Source organism: Uloborus diversus, chromosome 1 (genome assembly GCF_026930045.1).
Source record: "Uloborus diversus isolate 005 chromosome 1, Udiv.v.3.1, whole genome shotgun sequence".
Classification (NCBI taxonomy): domain Eukaryota; kingdom Metazoa; phylum Arthropoda; class Arachnida; order Araneae; family Uloboridae; genus Uloborus; species Uloborus diversus.
The window spans coordinates 249322242-249339989 of NC_072731.1; the positions used below are offsets into that span (position 1 = coordinate 249322242).

General features: G+C 31.1%; 1 protein-coding gene across 1 annotated transcript in view; it reads left to right on the forward strand.

Annotated features, from left to right (window-relative positions):
- Nucleotides 1-17748, forward strand: part of LOC129219855 (putative autophagy-related protein 11) — a 46232-nt gene that overhangs the window by 6793 nt on the left and 21691 nt on the right. Inside the window, exons 3-5 of the mRNA XM_054854170.1 lie at nucleotides 6782-6919; nucleotides 12587-12725; nucleotides 16730-16782. Coding sequence (XP_054710145.1) covers nucleotides 6782-6919; nucleotides 12587-12725; nucleotides 16730-16782 — 330 coding nt within the window. The remainder of the gene's footprint in view (nucleotides 1-6781; nucleotides 6920-12586; nucleotides 12726-16729; nucleotides 16783-17748) is intronic.

Genomic DNA, 17748 nt, shown 5'->3' on the forward strand with positions numbered 1-17748 from the left:
ACACCTCATTTGTTTACATATTTTAATTTTGAAAATTTGATCATCTGGTTGACCTTATCATGGAATTGCCCCGCTGTATTGTATCAAAGCCCGGTAAATTGGTGGCAAGGACATCAATTGGAATTCATTATTATGTTCCTCAACTCACTCTAACACAATATGAGGTTTGTGACATGGGTCTTGTGGGAAGAATCCCATTCCAGTTGGGAAGACAGATGCCAACTGTGGGTGCAACTGGCCCGCAATTATGCTTAGATAGTCTGCAGCTTTCATGATCTGTTCTACTACAAGTAAGGGCCTATGAGAACGTTTCTCAAAGCGTAATACTGCCACTACCAGCCTGTGTATAATCTGTACATGAGAAGAGAAACTGTTTACATGGAAGCCGCCATACTGTGACACGGACATTGACGTGATGAATGAAGAAGCATGATTCATCCAAACAGGCAATTTTTTTCTTCTTGTCCGTGGTCCACTCTCAATGTTCCAGGGCCTACAGCAGACATAGTTGACAATGATGCTTGGTGAATAGAGGTACTGGATATTCTGTATTTTCATATTTCCAACAGTGTCCGCTAAGCTGTGTGCTCCGAAACACTTGTACTTGAACCGTATACCTGTATTAAACTGTGCTGTCAATTGAGCCACTGTCTAGCATCGATTTTGCTTTACCAAGCAACTAGCCGACAGTATCTGACTGCCTTTTTCTTTGATGATATGTGCACGTTCTATGCGTTTGCGTCTGTTGTTGGTTTCACCATAATTTTTCCACTTTTAATGAATACTAACGGGACCACCGTGACAAAAATGCGCGCTTTCTTCGGTCCTTCCGGGCCTGGAGCAAATGAGAAAAACCTAGGTGGCGCTACAGTCTAAGCGATTGAGATTCAAATCAACAATCCAATGTTTTGCTTTACCTTTTCCAACAACCGTTGCTGAAAATGCTTGACCTTTCACCTTTCTGTAAGCAATGAATTGATGATTAACTGAAATAAAAGTAAGTGATCTGAAATGTTACTTCAAATGATTTAGTAACCTTTATTAAGGTTATGTTTTAATGTTTGCGTAAGACAGTTGTTTCACACTTCTTACAGGTTGAATTTGTTGTTAGTCTCTCTATTGCTTTTTTAAAGGAATCCTTCCGATCTTTTAAATTCAGCTTTGCACTTGCATTAAAGATTAGTAAAAACGTTCAGATTATCATTGTTTTTATTAAGTTAAAAAATCTGTGCAACGATTTAAAAGGAAAGTTAAGAATTCGATTGCTGAATCTCAGACAGCATATTGCAAGTTATATAGTGTCTTCAATTTACAATCTAGTGCTATACCTACAACATCAAATTTCTTTCAGTTTTACATGAATAACTTTAATGTTAATTACTTTCTAAAATGCCATCTTTCTAGAATGGATAAACAAGTGAATAAAAGTAATTTCATAAGTTTAAAATATTGAATTGGTATTTTGGAAGTAAAAATGTAATATCAATCCAAATATCAACTGAATATTCGGTGCATCTGCAATTGATTATCAATGTTTAATGAATATTTAGAAAAAAATATTTTTTTTAAACTTTAGCTGCATATTTGGTTTAAATTATGGGAGAATGAATTTAAAGTGCTAAATTTTTCTCTTATTTCCTTAGTAAAATATTCAATTATTTAATTTATTTATTTTGGTTATATGTATGAGTATATAACGTTTTCTATGTTTTTCTCTTTTTAACCTACTATTTTTACTTTTTGAACTAATGGTGGTTATTTTACAATAATAATTGTTCTGATAAGTACTGTGTTATAGAGAGAGAGATATGAGACCCTTTCATGTGTCTTTCAAAAGGAAGTCTTAACTCTAAATTTGACCTATCTATTGAATTTATAAATATGCTTTAGTATATATATTCTTGAAAAACCATTCAACTCAATCTTGATTAGTTGGGATTTGTTTTCAGTGCAAAATAATTGTACACAGAAATATTTTTATCTTAAGACCTATCAAAAAAGGACATCATTTTCAACCTTTCTTTGTTTCTGTTTTTTAATTTTATATTACATATTTTAATGAAATTAAGAGTTGCCACTAAAAGGCTCAGGCACGTAGCTAGAACTTTGTTAAGGGGGGGGGGTCCAAGGTTGCACGAACTTCAAAAGAGGAGGCATGCTAAAGCAGAATTAGTAGCTGATAATTACACAAGACTAAGATAAATCCAATTAAAACTGATCATTAAAATATGATAATTAACTAAAATTAATTAAATAATTGAAATTAATAGAGTCATTAGTTAAAATTAGTTAACAAAAAGATTATGTTAAGTGGTAATCACATACAAAGTTTCCAAATATGGGTGAACCTCTGTACTCCTGAAAATAAGTGATACATTTTCTATTAATAAAAAGGGCACAAGAAAAGAAAAACGGAAAATGAAAACTGTTCTAGAAATTACTTGGAAAATGCATGCGATAATTTAATAGAATATTAAAGCTTTGTAATATATTTCAACAAAATATGTACATATGTACTTATGTCATTTTATTTGAAAACTAGAAAGTCACCCGTCAAGGCATGACGGGTGAAAATTGCTTCAACTCTTCATTTGAATGAAGCAATTGCCTGTTTGGTGATATTTTGATAGTTGAAATTTTAACTCTAACACCAGTGGATTAACCCTAAACTCCAGTAGATAGCGTTCATTGTTTTCGTTTCTTCATTCCTCTGATATGACACAGTCTTACCAGTAAAACTGTTCAAGTTACCGGATCGAGTTCAGCCTTGTCACAATAAAGCCTTTCCTTGCATGTTAAACATTACCAAAACATATTATCGAATTACATATCATGCCGTGGTGTGAATTCATTGTTGAAACACGCGGGTTACTCGATCATTGGCACTATTTATATGAGGATAAATAAATCTATACCTATGGAGTCGAATGTATAACTATATGAATGTTACATAACGTAACCCTGTCCGATTTGAACAACATTTCAGGCATAATCCCACAACTCTCTCAACGAAAATACTAACAAGGTTTCATTTAAAAAGCTTGAATTAGTTTTTATTTATTTACATTTATAATATTCTTTTGATACCATGAAATAGAATGATATTTCCAATGTTATCCGTTTTCTAATTATCCTTCCTAATCATCAATTAAAAGTTTGAACAAACTATTAACTCTTTGGGGGACGGAGGCTTCCTTTGTTGCAACCATTTTTTATACATATATTTTTTCTTTCTTCAGCCAACTGACACAGTGATTTCAGTTAGCTGAAAAAAAAAGAGAAGCAAGAAATAAATGGTGTTCTCAAGTGAAGTCGCTATTCCTCAAAGGGTGAAAGCTGTTCAAAAAAATTTTAAATATCGGAAAAGGCGTATTGCCGTTTTTTATCATTATTTTTTTCTTTCTAACGGGGCTGTGTTAGAGGCTTTAGCCTTTTGCGGAACAAGTGCGAACCAACGATATGGCATCCAGTCATTCATATGCCACCATTAAGGCGCGGATGTGAATGTCACAGGAAAATTTGATGCCCAGTTTCCACCAGATGGAGACACCTGAGCTCTCTTCGATGCGAAACTGCAAAATGAATTTTATTTTGTCAAGAGTATTCACAGTCAAACGACCTAAGGGATCTTTTACATGCCAATTAATGGAATGTATACTTAATGAATTAAATTAAGCATCTGTGTAATTTTATTTTAACAACATGTTGTTAATTTTAACAACAATACATATCATATTTTACGACGCAGGTAATGATTTTTTTCTTCAATACGATGTTAGCAAAACACTCTATTGCAAGAAATAGTAAATATCTTTAGCTTGAAGAAAATAAGTGTTTAAAAAAAAGGCAATATATAACAGAAAAGCTCAAAAACATTTACCTCGTATTCACCTTTTTTTGTTTCTTTGCTTGTAACGCAGTAAATAGCGGTAATTTTCACCTAGTAATTTATAGTTAAATGCACATGCCTGTTTTTTGTTAATTTAATGCTACCTTCACAATTTACTAAAGATGGATGCATAGATGCTAATTAAATAACTCCTTAGTACAAAGCCAGTGAATAACAATCAGAAAATGTATTCCAATGATGCAAATACAAATATGTTTTATGGAACAACATCGAATAAGATTTTTTTTCGTCAATTAAAAACTAACTTTTTCTTTTGGGATCATAGAATCACAATTCAGTAAGATTTAAAAGTAATAATTTCTAATAAATTACTTATTACATGCGTTAATATGGCCGAACTTGTGATTTCATAAACTGATCACAGTAAAATATTCAAGTACTTTTCAATTTAATTTTTCTATAAAATTTTGATACCGTAAAAAGTTTGTTACATCAACTTCAAGTTTTATTTATTCATTTATTTTATTTATTTTACCTTTAAACACAAATTTTTTTTGGGCATTTAATATGTTCCATGATCATGCTTAAATATTGGGGGGAAAACATCAGTAAAAAATCTACGTAATTTGTTACTCAGAAAGGAGAGAGATGCTAAAAGTAATCTAAAAGTTCAAATAAAATTTTTATCAAAATGTAAAATGAATCTGAAATGAACCATGCCAAAAATTTAGAGTTAAAATGAAAAAAAAAAAAAAAAAATCAATAATTATTTTTCTCATCCTCAAACACACGAAATGTGTAGAATTTCTTTTTTCGCTGCTGGCTTAGAATCTAAAATTAGTTTTTAAATGAAAAACACATTAACACGTAAAATTGCTCGTATTATCAAGAAAACTTTAAAAGGGAACACTGCGACTTACCTAGTTTGGGTAAACTTAATTTTCTTTTGCATACAATTTTGTTCAAGATATGTTTTCTATAAGTATAACGTAGATAAAAACTGCGTGTTAAAACAGAAAAGAATCGGAATTCAGTTACTAATTCACCAGGAACGCACCTCATTCTGGCTGTCTTTCGTACAACATGCGTCTACGAAATCCACAAAAATCCAAAAAGAAAAGAGAAAGAAATAAAGAAAACCACGCCAATGAGCCTGTGGGATACAGCGGAAGTGGCAATAAATGCTTGTTTTTACTTTGCCAATGGCAATTTGATGGACCAAAGAGAGGGGCTGAATTTCAAGGTCACAGGACCCAGCTGGTTTGAAAGTCGAAAGGGACATTTCCCCGTTTCGGACGGAGTAGGTGACACAGCAAAAAGCAGACGAAAATTGGGAACCTGCAGTTGTTGCACGAGGTTCTCGTGTTCTGAATTGACTCAAGCGCTGAGAAAATTGCCGATTACTGGGAATATTTAAGGGGAGAGAATGCTGCGTTTTATAAAATCATTATCTTTCGGAAAAATTTTGTTCATGCGAGATGCAACAACTGAGAAAAAAGGAGAAGGGTCTTTCGGGAAGGGGGGGTGTCTGGACCCATGGACCCCCCCCCCCCCTTGGCTATGTCCTTGAAAGGCTCGAAAACGTATCGATATTATCTTAAACGTTTGATGGAATGTATATTGATTTTTAAATTACAAGATAATGATAACAATAAAAAAAATACCTTGTCTATTTATTGGTAAACACATTTTCATAGTATTGTCATGTATAATATGCAATTAATAATTTGTTTCTGTTGAAAAATCTTTTTTTTTTGGATGATCAGGCTTTTAGCAACGTTTTCAAGAAAATTTATTTTGAAGATTTTCACCATTTTACTTTTTGTTGAGAAAATATTTTGCTTCAAAATTATTTGTTGTTATTTTTTTCTTTTTACTTTAATCTGTGGAAAGCAATTCATGGGTAAACACATTTTAAGAAAATTTAATTTGCTCTTTCAATGAAAAAAAGCTTGCAATCGAGTATATTGTCAGCGAACGAAGCAAAACGTTCGATCGCTTAGTGTGACTCACTCAACTGTGTTCCGGGCCCGGGTAGAAACGCGCTTTGTCACGGTGGTCCCGATACTAACAACAATAGATCGCAAACAACATCCAGACTTTCAGATTTGGAAATACTTGTTCTGAGTTCTTAAGCCAATATAGTTTGTCCTATATTAAATTTGTTTAGTTCAGCTGCCTTGCTCATCACTCACAAAAGTTAGGGCAAAAATGATTCCATGCATGAAAAATGTGGAGAGTCAAAAGAAGTGTAGGGGTTAGAGGGCGTCGCACCTGAGACTTTTTTTTTTCTTGTAAAATTGGGCTATATTACTTACTGGTTTTTTATATTACTGAATGGAATAGGGGCGGATGGCCCCTGTACTTTCCCTCCCATCTTAAAATTCCATTCTTATGAAATAAGAAGAGAAAAGCTCATTTATTTGGAATTTTATTTTTTTGTTTTTTTTGTGAAATAAATCAAACCACCCTATAAAAAAACATTCTCCTATTGATCATTAAATTTTAACTCTGAAAAGTGAGGAGGCAAGGCCCCTTTACTATTTTAAGTGAGTAGGCAGTTGCCCACCGTACTAGCCGCCTATGTTCCTTACCTTCTCAAGCACGGTTAAACACCATTGTCACTCAATCATGTGCTCCCCATTTCATCGATATGAGTTCATTGAAAAATGTGAGGGTTATCATAATGTTTTGACTCTTCAGCGTAAATGATGACCTACAAAATTTTCTGCTTGCGACTTGGCTAATCCTTGTGAAATGTGTTAGTAGGGCTGAATGCATAATAATCTTTATGTGTGCATACATTAGAAGTGTTTAATATGCTTTTCTTGTTTCTATAAAAGTTTGTATGGCAAATTAATTTTTTTTTGTTTCTGGTTAATGAAATTCTACCTCATTTTTATTTTACTCATTATTCGTTTCATTTTTCAGCATGAACTTGAAGCAGAGGTTTTACGAAGAGGTGAGAAGATATCCGACTTGCAAAAAGCACTTGTTGATCTCCAGCTTAGTTGCTTTGAGGAAAGAGAACGGTTTTTAAAAGTTTCTGCGGAGAAGGAAGAATTAAAAGTAATTATGCTGTTTGGTGAAATTTTTTTATCATTTATGTAATTTGAAATTGTTATATAGGTTTCGAAAAGTTTTTATATTTATAACATATGATACATAAATTTTTATTATTATATGACAAACAAAAATAAAAACTTCTTTATAAAAATATTTCTGGGAACATGAATTGTTTTGCTGATGATGTCAAAGTTATGGGGAGTGTAGAAAATGAAGAAAAAGCAAATCAGCTGCAAGAGGATCTAGATCATATTACGGAGTGGGCTGATAAATGGGGTATGGCTGTTAATGTTGGGAAATGTCAAGTGCTGCATTTAGGGCATGGAAATAAGTGTACAAGTTATTATTTGCAAAGTTCAGTCATTAGTCAGGCAGACAAAGTTACTGATCTGGGGGTCTTAATAAGTCAGGATTTAAAGTTTAGCCAACAGTGCAGCATTGCTATAACAAGGCCAATGAGATGCTTGGGTTTATCAATAGATCTATTTCAAACAAATCTAAATAAGCTCTTCCGCCCTTATATAGAAGTTTGGTAAGACCTCATTTGGAGTATGCTGTTCAGTTTTGGTCTCCTTATCTTAAAAAAGACAATGTATTGGAAAGGGTTCAAAGGCGAGCTACAAGGCTAATAAATGGACTTTCTCACTTAGACTATGATTCCAGGCTTAGAAGGTTAAAAATGTACAGTCTTGAGCAAAGAAGAGACCGAGGGGACATGATTCAGTTGTTTAAATTTATTAAAATGAAAGATGTTACGGGGCTGAAGTTTAGCACTGAAAACAGGACAAGGGGTCATTGTTTTAAGCTATTTAAATCTCAGGCTATCATGGATGTTAGGAAAAATTATAATTTTAGCAGGGTAGTGGAACCTTGGAACGGTTTACCGGAAGAGGTGGTAATGAGCAAGGGAGTAGATAGTTTTAAGAGGGCCATTGATCTTCACTGGGGATTGTAAATTGACTGGAACCAGTCTTGCTGGGCCCAGAGCCTGTTGCTGGTCGTCACTTTTGTATTTGTATTTGCTGCATTCGATTTTAAACATTTTAGTTTTGAAACTTTTTAAATTACATTTTCATTCTCGTTTAGATCATTTTATTGGAGAAATATTACTTATATGTTTGGATACTTATTTAGTAGGGAAAATTTCTTTTATTCCATACATAATAATAATAAAATTTATAATTTTGCCAAACATTGCAAGTCATGTGAGCATTTACTCTCTTCTTAATATTTCACCTGAGTGTTTTATAAGTTTTTGTACTTGGTTGTAATGGTAAAAGTATGAATTAAATAAATCAAATTTGTGTGACCCTACAATATTAAGTAACAAAAATGTTTTCTTTTTCTTTTTTTTGTGTGTGTGTGTGGGGGGGGGGGGTCTTGAAGTTTTTGGTCTTGGTTTGGCTTACTCTATGACTGTTAATAATTTATGTTGTACTGTTGTTTTTTGTTGCATAATTTTTTATTCTTTTGGTTAATCGTTAATCCAGAATTTTTATCAGGAAGAAATAGGCAAAAATATGTTGCATTATCATGTCTTCATCTCCAAATTTTTCTGAAAGTGTTTTCTGAAATTATTGTAGAGTTCCTATGCTCTTAAATTTCAACATTTAAGATAGATTCAGGGCTCCCTAAAGAGGCTCTTTTCTTTTAAAACAGTCTAAAGTCTTATTTTTGCTCCTCATACTTCAAACCTGTTTTCTCTCTCTTCCTATTCTGCTTCAGGTGTTACAAAACAGTTGATGACTCAAAGTTTACGCTATGGTGTGGGATGGCATTATTCTCTCAACTTTTTGCTAAAACCCTATAAATAACAATTCCTTTGAGTGCTGTTTCCGCTGTTCACCATTAGCGGACATTCCTTTAAAAAATCGCAAAATTTCTCAACTTGGAATTTTTCTATTCTTAATATCTTTTTACTTCCTTTTACAAAAAAGGAAGTATTGTATTCGTGAAAAAATGTTCACTCAAAATTTGGCCTTAACTTCCATTTTGCTCACCCCCAAATGAATGTTGAGTTTTTTTTTTCAACTTGACCACACGTAGATAAGTACCTAAGAACGTATAGACACGCAAAATATCCATTTTGACGATTCCCGGGTTAATTACAAGTTTTTTCGTGACGTCTGTGTATATGTATGTGCGTATGTATGTCGCATATCTCAAGAACGGTATATCCTAGTAAGTTCAAATTTGGTATGTAGACTCCTTGTGGGTTCTAGTTGTGCACCTCTCTTTTTGGTTGCATTTGGATGTTCCAAAGGTGGTCTTTTACACCTTTTTTGGGGGAAATCAATGTTAATTTCAATGCAAACTCAAGTGGTGCTATAATTTATGCAAACACTTGGCAATATATCGCCAACTTGGTGACAAATTTGCAATTTTTTTTTAAAATCTGGTTTTAATCTGGCCATTCTTGGTGATATTTAGTGAGTTAACTATTGAATCACATTAAAATTGCCAATGATGGGAAAAAAAACTTTAAATTGGTGTAAAAGGAAGTCATATGATGCACACGTCAGGTCTCTTAGGTATACAGCCAATGTAAATGAATGTTTTACGATAATTTTCATTTGCTATCTTATTATCAATGAACAGAAGAATCTAGGAATTTAGCCTCAAGGAAACAGGAATCAAGGATCAAGTGTAGCATTATTCTTCTGCTTAACTGGACACTCAAACATCTTTCAGACCCCGAAGAGTTCCTATTTTTCCTACTTTTTCCTATTTTTTAGAGCACTCTCCTTATTTTCCTACTTTTTCCTTTTTTTCCCTACTTTTTCTTTCTTTAGTATAGCACTTCTAATTGTGCATTGATTATTATTTTTACGATGCCGCACCAATAATTTTCTGCATATTTCAAATTTGAAAAACAAAAGAAACAAGCGGATCCTGATATTTTCATTGACTGACTACAGTAATTTCTTTAAGGAGCGCCGCGGCGTCTGCGTGTTTAAAAGTTAAATTTTCGTAAGTGACTTTTTTTACCATTGCTCCGTTTATGATCGACTTTTCTTTTTATCGCTCCGACTTCAGTCCTACTGTTTTAACAAAACAATCAAGAAGCGGATACCGGCACATTCTGGTGCAATTATATATTACTTACCCGTCAATTAGAAGCTTTAATTAAAATAAACGGCGGAGTGTTAAAAAAGTGCGGGAAAAGCCGAATTTCCTATTCACAAATTTTTTGTATAGATGATTACAAGGGAAATGGAGCTCTATTTAAACAGAAAGGCAATGTAAAACCTTAAAAGGAACGTAAGGAAGCAAAAATAGAAAAACCTGTACACAGTACATATTTTCTTGATGTTAGTACAAAATAAAAGCGACATATAACAGAAATTCGCAAAAACGGAACACTTCAAAAATAATCGCAGAAACGAACTTTTTTCATACATAAATATGATTATTGTTAATTCTAAATAGGAAACATGATTATAAAATTTATAAAATTTCAGTTTCTTTCCTTGTAAAGAGTGTATTTGCAAAAAAAAAAAAAAAAAAACTCGGCAAAACCTAGATGGGCAAAATGTTCCCGATTTTTGGAGAAAAATCGGAAATCAATTTAAATGCAAGATACCGTTTTTATTTCTTCGCATTTTTAAAAGTTGGGGGGGGGAGGGGAGGGAATAGAGCTACAAGCAAATATGTACTGTATTTCTTTTTAATCAATATTTTTTAACCTGATATATCATCAATATCGAGGAGTTGCTCCCCCCTTCCAGCCATCGCTCAATTTCGTGAACAATTTCCAGATGAATATTTTTGTTGTATGGTGAGGATTGAATTGTTTACCATGCATGATTTTCCCCTTTTTTTCCGTGACAAAAATTTTGGAAGAAGGAAGTAAAAAATCATCAATAAAACAATATTCGTTTTTATTGCTTGATTAAAATTAAAACTGGCCCGTCATTTTGATTTTTCCCCCGGGGATGGCTAGCAAAGTATGTATACTGAATGCAAATTTTGTCTGAAAACAATAAAATCCACACAAACTTGTATAGTTAAGCATTAATTTTCTAAAGCCAGGGAGGGGAGAAATTTTTCTCACTGACCCCCCTAAATGACGTTCCTGAAAGAAAAATTTTCTTGTATGCTAAAAATATATAACATAATACAAACCCTTTAGTTTCCTTATTTCTTTATTTATTTAGTTTAATTATTTTATTATGAATTTTATGTCCCATATTTAAGAACAAATTTATTTTAGTTCTGCACTTATAGTCTATTTCCTTTTTTTTTTTCAAATTCAAACATCTGCCCCTGCTTATGCAAAAATGCATGTCAGCTGCTGATTATTTTCAACTAAAACTGATTTAATATTTGCTCTGCTTTTTGCATCATAGTTTATGACAACAGGAACTGAAAGTGTTAGTATTTTTAAATGATAAAATGGATGCTCTCGAAGGAATGTTTTCGTTTTTGACAAAACAAATCTTTAACAAAAATGGTTTTATTGCACAAAATTATGAGTTTTATTATTATTGTTATTATTTTTTTATTTATTTATTATTACTATTATTATTGCCATCGCTATATTGCATTTTAATCTTTCACACTTGAAATTTTTATTACTGTATTGTTGAAAGGTGTTTCTTTGTTTGGATTTTATTTTCATATTGTATTTAGTACCTTTGTTTCCACTAGTTTATTTTTCATATTGAAAATTGTCAGTTTGTTTCTTTTGTTTTGTTATTTGACTCGGTCTTTCATTAAATCCCTTTAATAATTCAAAAGTACTGTTAGTTTATTTTTGGGACAGTTTTAAATCAAAAACACTGTTAGTTTATTTTACATTAGAAATAAAGTTTACGCTAAATCTGTTTCCTCTTGACGTCTGTTTAGTCTTATCTCTTCCTATTTTTCCCTACTTTTTTAACTGATTTTTTTCCTAATTTTCCTACTTTTTAAATTTTTGATTCTTTATTTCCTACCCCCCCCCCCCCCCAAAAAAAACCACTTCGGGGTCTGATCTTTGGAATTTAGAGCTTATCTTTTGCTCATGGTCATACCAAGCAAAATGTATTTTTAAACCCATTTAATGTCTACAACAAAGCATTCTTTGTCAAGATCGCCATTTTCAGACTTTTTCTTGAAACATTGAGATAAATTTTTTGGGCAATTGAGAGTAGATCACAAGCACACTATTTAGTACACTAATTGATTAAAAGAAGAAAATTGCCCTTGTAACAGACGTTGAAAGAAGTTTTAATATAATCGGAGCTGTAACTTGTTATTCTAAAACTTCCTTTGTTGGCATCATGCTCATTGAATAAATTTTTTGGCTAAATTGTATGCATACATTTTATTAAAATAAAAATTTATATAATGTTCAAGCTGTGAACTAAACTGACAAAAAACTTCTCATTTCAATGCTACAAATCCTACTTAAAATTTTGGTCAGGGTAGGAAATACCACCTTACTTATTTACCTCGTGTGAATCCCATGACTTATTGATCAACATAGCTTATGAAAATGTTTTCTAAAATTGTTTTATTTTTTGAAATTTTTTTATTTGTTTAAATAAAAAAATCTGATCTATAGTGCTTCTCGAAAATATATTTAAAAGTTTCTTAAATAATAGTTTACTTGAATATATACTAATATTACACTTTTAAAACACATGTTAAAATTATTTGATCAATTCATTTATTTTTAATTTTTAGAAAAATGAAAAGAAGCTGCATGAAAATATTAGACAGGTTCTAAGTGTTACTCAAGAAAAAGATTTGCGTGATAAAATAATTTATGTGCTTAAGGATCCAAAAGTAGAGATTGGTTATAGAAGTGAAGACAATGATTCTGGTTAGTATTTTATGCTATTATAATTTTTTATTTTTATCCCTTTATTGCATTGAATTTTGCACTAGCTTGCAATAAAAACTTTAAAACTCTAAGTTTATGATATGTGTGTGATAGTTCGAAGCACTGAGTAAGGTTCAGTATGCAATTGAAAATGTTTACTAATTTTTAAATGTGCATTCAGCTAATGAAAAGCTTCCTTTGAATAGTTTAGAACATCTTAAAAGCTTTGGTTTAATAATTGAAAAACATATTACAGTAGATATGCACCAAATATTCAGTTGCTATTAAGTATACTGCATATTCGGCAGACAACAAATATTTAATTTGGTTGAATACTTCAATATTTGGCAATCAAATAGCAAACAAATTTAAATGTTCGATAATTGCCAAGCATTTTTTAACATACTGAATAAGAGTTTCAGTATAGTTCCACAGTACAAAATTTATTTAAATTGTTACCACATTCAAAGTAATTTTAATGCAAGAGAAAACACACAGATGTTAAATTTTAATTTTGTTACTTTTCAATTTTTCTTATATCTTAAGACACATCACCTTAGCCTAACTATTACAAACTCATTTAACTATGACATAGTAGCCAAAGAAAAAAAATCCTCATAATGTTAAATAGTAATAAATGTCAATGAAGTCAATTCATTACTACTTAACATTACCTGCTAATTTTTTATAGAAAATATGCAGCCATAAATTTAAATAAAAAGGTAGGGAGGGGAGAAATACACTTGCATATTAAATTTTTCTGTACTTTATTTTCTAAAGTCTTACATCATATGAAATGATAAATATTGTTCAAAACAACCTAATTAAAATTAATCATTGTAATCAAAGTTTCTAGTATTTTCCAATTGAATAGAGAAAATAAAAATACTGGCAATGTTTGAAATCATCCTCAAATTTAATGGTTATACTCGCACAATTACTTATCAGTTACCAAAGAGATTTATATAACAGAAAATTGCTTGAATAAATTGTAACTTGAATGATATTTTAAGAATGTTAGGTTTGAATATGCATGTAAAGTAAATGCAACATGTTGCCATTATTATCAGTTATCAAATCATATTTATCAGAAAAGAAAGTAATTATCCGTTTATGCAGATAAAGTGGAAAGCCAATTAGCTATTTAGTATATTAATTTGTTTTTACTTTTGGAATGATTTATTTTAAATTAATGATGTAAATACATTTATACGATATTAAATTTAAATGCATTTACATTTCCCAAAATGAATTAATATTTTCCACTTTAAATTGGCATAAAATAAAAATGTTAGTTGCATTTTTTAATGCAAGTATTTGACATTCGGGCAAAATATGATATTTGGTGCGTCTCTACTTATTAGTCGACCATGCATCATGGACAAGAAAAGGGTTAAACTGCCGAATAGGAGAGAAAACTGGGTGTGTAACAAAATTACAAGCCATAGTGTATAAATGCAAGAACAATGTCTTTGTCTTTGTAGCTTGTTTTTTGTTTAACATCTATATACCCCCCCCCCCCACCTCCCAGTTATGCCTGCAATTCGGGGTGAAAGGGAACCACTTTATTAATAATGCGTTTAAATTTTGGGTTTTAAGAAATTTGCATCAACTTTTTTTTTTGCATTTATAAGAGTAAAATCCGAAGTTACCAGATCGTGAAAAACAGTATAAGTAGTCTGAAAACAGTACAAGTGCCAAAGGAGACGGGGCAATCGAATCACGCATTGCAGCGGCGTTTGTGGGATTAAAAATTAAATCTTCTTAAGTGACTTTTTTGCACATGCAGCGCTTATGATCGACTTTTCTTTTTATCGTCCCAACTTCAGGCCTACGGTTTTAACAAAACAATAAGGAAATTGATATTGGCATATTCTGATGCAATTTTATATTATGTACCCGTCAATTAGAAGCTTTAATTTATGATTTCAGTAAATGGTCAGCTGTTCAAAAAGTGTGGGAAAAGCCGAATTTCCTATTCGCCAATTTTTTATGTAGCTGATTTCAAGTGAAATGGAGCTCTATTTAAACAGTAAGGCAATGTAAATCCTTAAAAGGAATGTAAGGAAGCAAAAAATGAAAAATCTGTACATATTTCATTGATATTAGTACAAAATGAAAGCGACAAATAACAGAAATTCACAAAAACAGACCACTTTAGAAAGAATCGCGGAAACTAACATTTTGCATGCATAAAATATGATGATTGTTCATTCTAAATTATAAACATATTTATAAAATTTCATTTTTTTTCCTTGCAAAGAGTGTAAAAAACTGCAAAACCTATATAGGCAAAACGTTCCCGATTTTATGTTCCATTTTTATTTTCTTTAAAAGTTGGGGGCTAGAGCTACACGCAAATATGTACTGTATTTTTTTTTTCCTTTTTAATGGGTATTTTCTACTCTGATATATCATCAATATCGATTACTTGATCATTTTTATCTTTTGCGTTTATGGCAATGCGGCATTTCTGAACATTTAACATTTTTTTGACAGACTCTTTATGGGGTGTGGCAATTATACTGATGCAGCGTATCTACTGTAAGTTATTGTACTCATGGTGCCTGATCAAAGGGAAAGGGGGGAGGAAGAGATATATGCAAGCATTTGATGCCAGGTGTTCCCCCTCATTTGCAATTTCGTGAACAATTTCTAAATGAATATTTTTGTTGCATGGTGAGGGTTGAGAGAAGCTACATATCTTCCCTTTTATGAGCAGAGAAACATTAGTAACTGATCTTTGTCTTTGATAAAAATGTTATGTTTGCCATGCATAGATTTTTTTCTTCATTTTCCCCGTGACAAAAATTTTGGAACAAGAAAGAGGGGGAAAAAAACATCAAACCATTAAAGCAATATTTGTTTTTATTGCTTTATTAAAATTAAAACTGACTCGTTCAGTACTTTTTTGGTCACCCCTACTCGGGTGCTTAAGTACCCCCCTGCCAAATTTGGGCAAAATCCATTGTAAACTGGATTTGTATAAGGAACATACATAAACACACACATGCATGTGGTATATTCTTTGTTTTATTTATATAGATATTATTTTTTCTGATTATTTTTTATTTTATTTAATATTAACTTAGTTGTAGTAATTACTAAATTATTGCTAGTCACAGAGTTTTTGGAAAACTACTCTGGAAACTACTTTGGAAAAAATATATATATATATATACATAAAACATATATAGATTCATTATTTGTTTATAAAATAATATATTTATTTTTTAAAAAAATCAAAAGAGAAAAAAGAAATAAAAATCAAGTTTTAATGTTTTGCTGTTCACCAGTAGTTTTACATCATTATTGCTGCAAGTTTGCAACTTCTTTTATTTTGAAAAATCTTTTGCAATAAACTTTTTTTTTTCAGTATTTTTAGGGATTGAAAAGTTATTGTGTATTATATCAGATTTTTCAGAGAAAAAATAACCATTTTGTTTACTTGTAAATTCTTACCTAATCTTACAATTTTGTTTAATTTATTGGAATCCTAAAAACATTTGTAAAATGTTTAGATTTACAAATGTATGTTCTTTTTAGTAAAATAATTAAGTTAAAACTAATTATTTCCTGTGTATCAGTCATTGTTGCGTAAATTGTTTTTTAGTTATAATAGTAGCTGAACTAGTTACATTTCACTTTAATTTGAAATTTCAGAAACATATGACCGAAGCCTAGCTCAGATGATTGCAATTTAACTTTCACAAAGCACTAATTGAGGTATTTTTGTGGAAAAATGATGTTTTTTTTTCTGGAAAAATTGCATTCTGTGAGTCATGGAAGGTTACGAGCAGAAGTCATGGAAAGTCAGATTTCAAAACCCAAAATGTAGCAAATACCCTGTAAATGTTTACTGCAAATTGTTTTAGGTTGCAACACATTGAAGAGTAAAAAAGCATTATGTAAATGCAAAAACCTATCTCATGATTTTCATCGGTTTATGAATCTATTCTTGCTGAAGTTGTACAGCTAATTTATTATAATGTTTTGATTTTCAGGTACTGGAATTTCCTCATCTCCGACTTTAGTAAATAAATATCTAAAGGAACAGGTATGTGTATTTCATAGCATTATAAAATTTTAAAATAAATCTTTTTTTTTGAATAGTTTGTACTTCCTGTTTCTAAATATAGTTTTTTTTTTTTTTTTTTGTAATCTAAAAAGAAATTTGAAGACTTTTATAAATTAAACTTCAATGCACAGAAAATCCTTATTAAGTATTTTAAAGACATTAGGAGATTTCTCGCTTTAGAAATGCCTTTATGTATTTTTTTTTTTCTGGTTTTGACCAGTATTTTTCTTTAATGGTAATATTTTAAGGAAAGTTTTGATCTATTTAAAAAAAAAGTCCAACAATGTCTTTACTGCCATACAACATATTATTCAAGCCCAGTCGATATCCTCTGATTTGACGCTTAGTATTAAATTTGTTTTATTGCTTTCGGTAATAGATATCCAGAAGCCATCAAGTGAAACCAAACTGTTCAGTAAACTAGCTTGCTTTTAGGATTTTTGGGGCTTTTCCCTGTTTACATTTACAAAGAGGCTACTTTATCAATAGTATAGCTATTTGCTTATTTTAACTCCTGTTATCACTCAAAGTGTTTGACTGATTTTAAAACATTGTGGTTTTTGGAATTGGGTCGGGGTTGAAAATTGAATCAAAAAAAAAGCAAGGACATTAAGCACTTGCATATTTAGATTTAAATTTCTGACTTTCTTTCTTTTTTTTTTGAAGCAGGGAAGCTTGCTGCTATTTAGCTTTATCTTGTATAGTATTTGTCTTTCATACCGCTATGCATTTAGGCAGGGTTCGCCGATATATATCACGATATATATCTGATATTTATTTTGAAAATATCATGATATTTTGATATTCTCGATATTTATTTTTTTAATCACGGTATTTTCAATAGAAAAATTATATTAATCATAGTAATTTTGTTAATTTTTTATTAAAAATAACCAAAAAGTTATGTACTATATTTTTATAAAGTATTAATACACCATAAAAAAA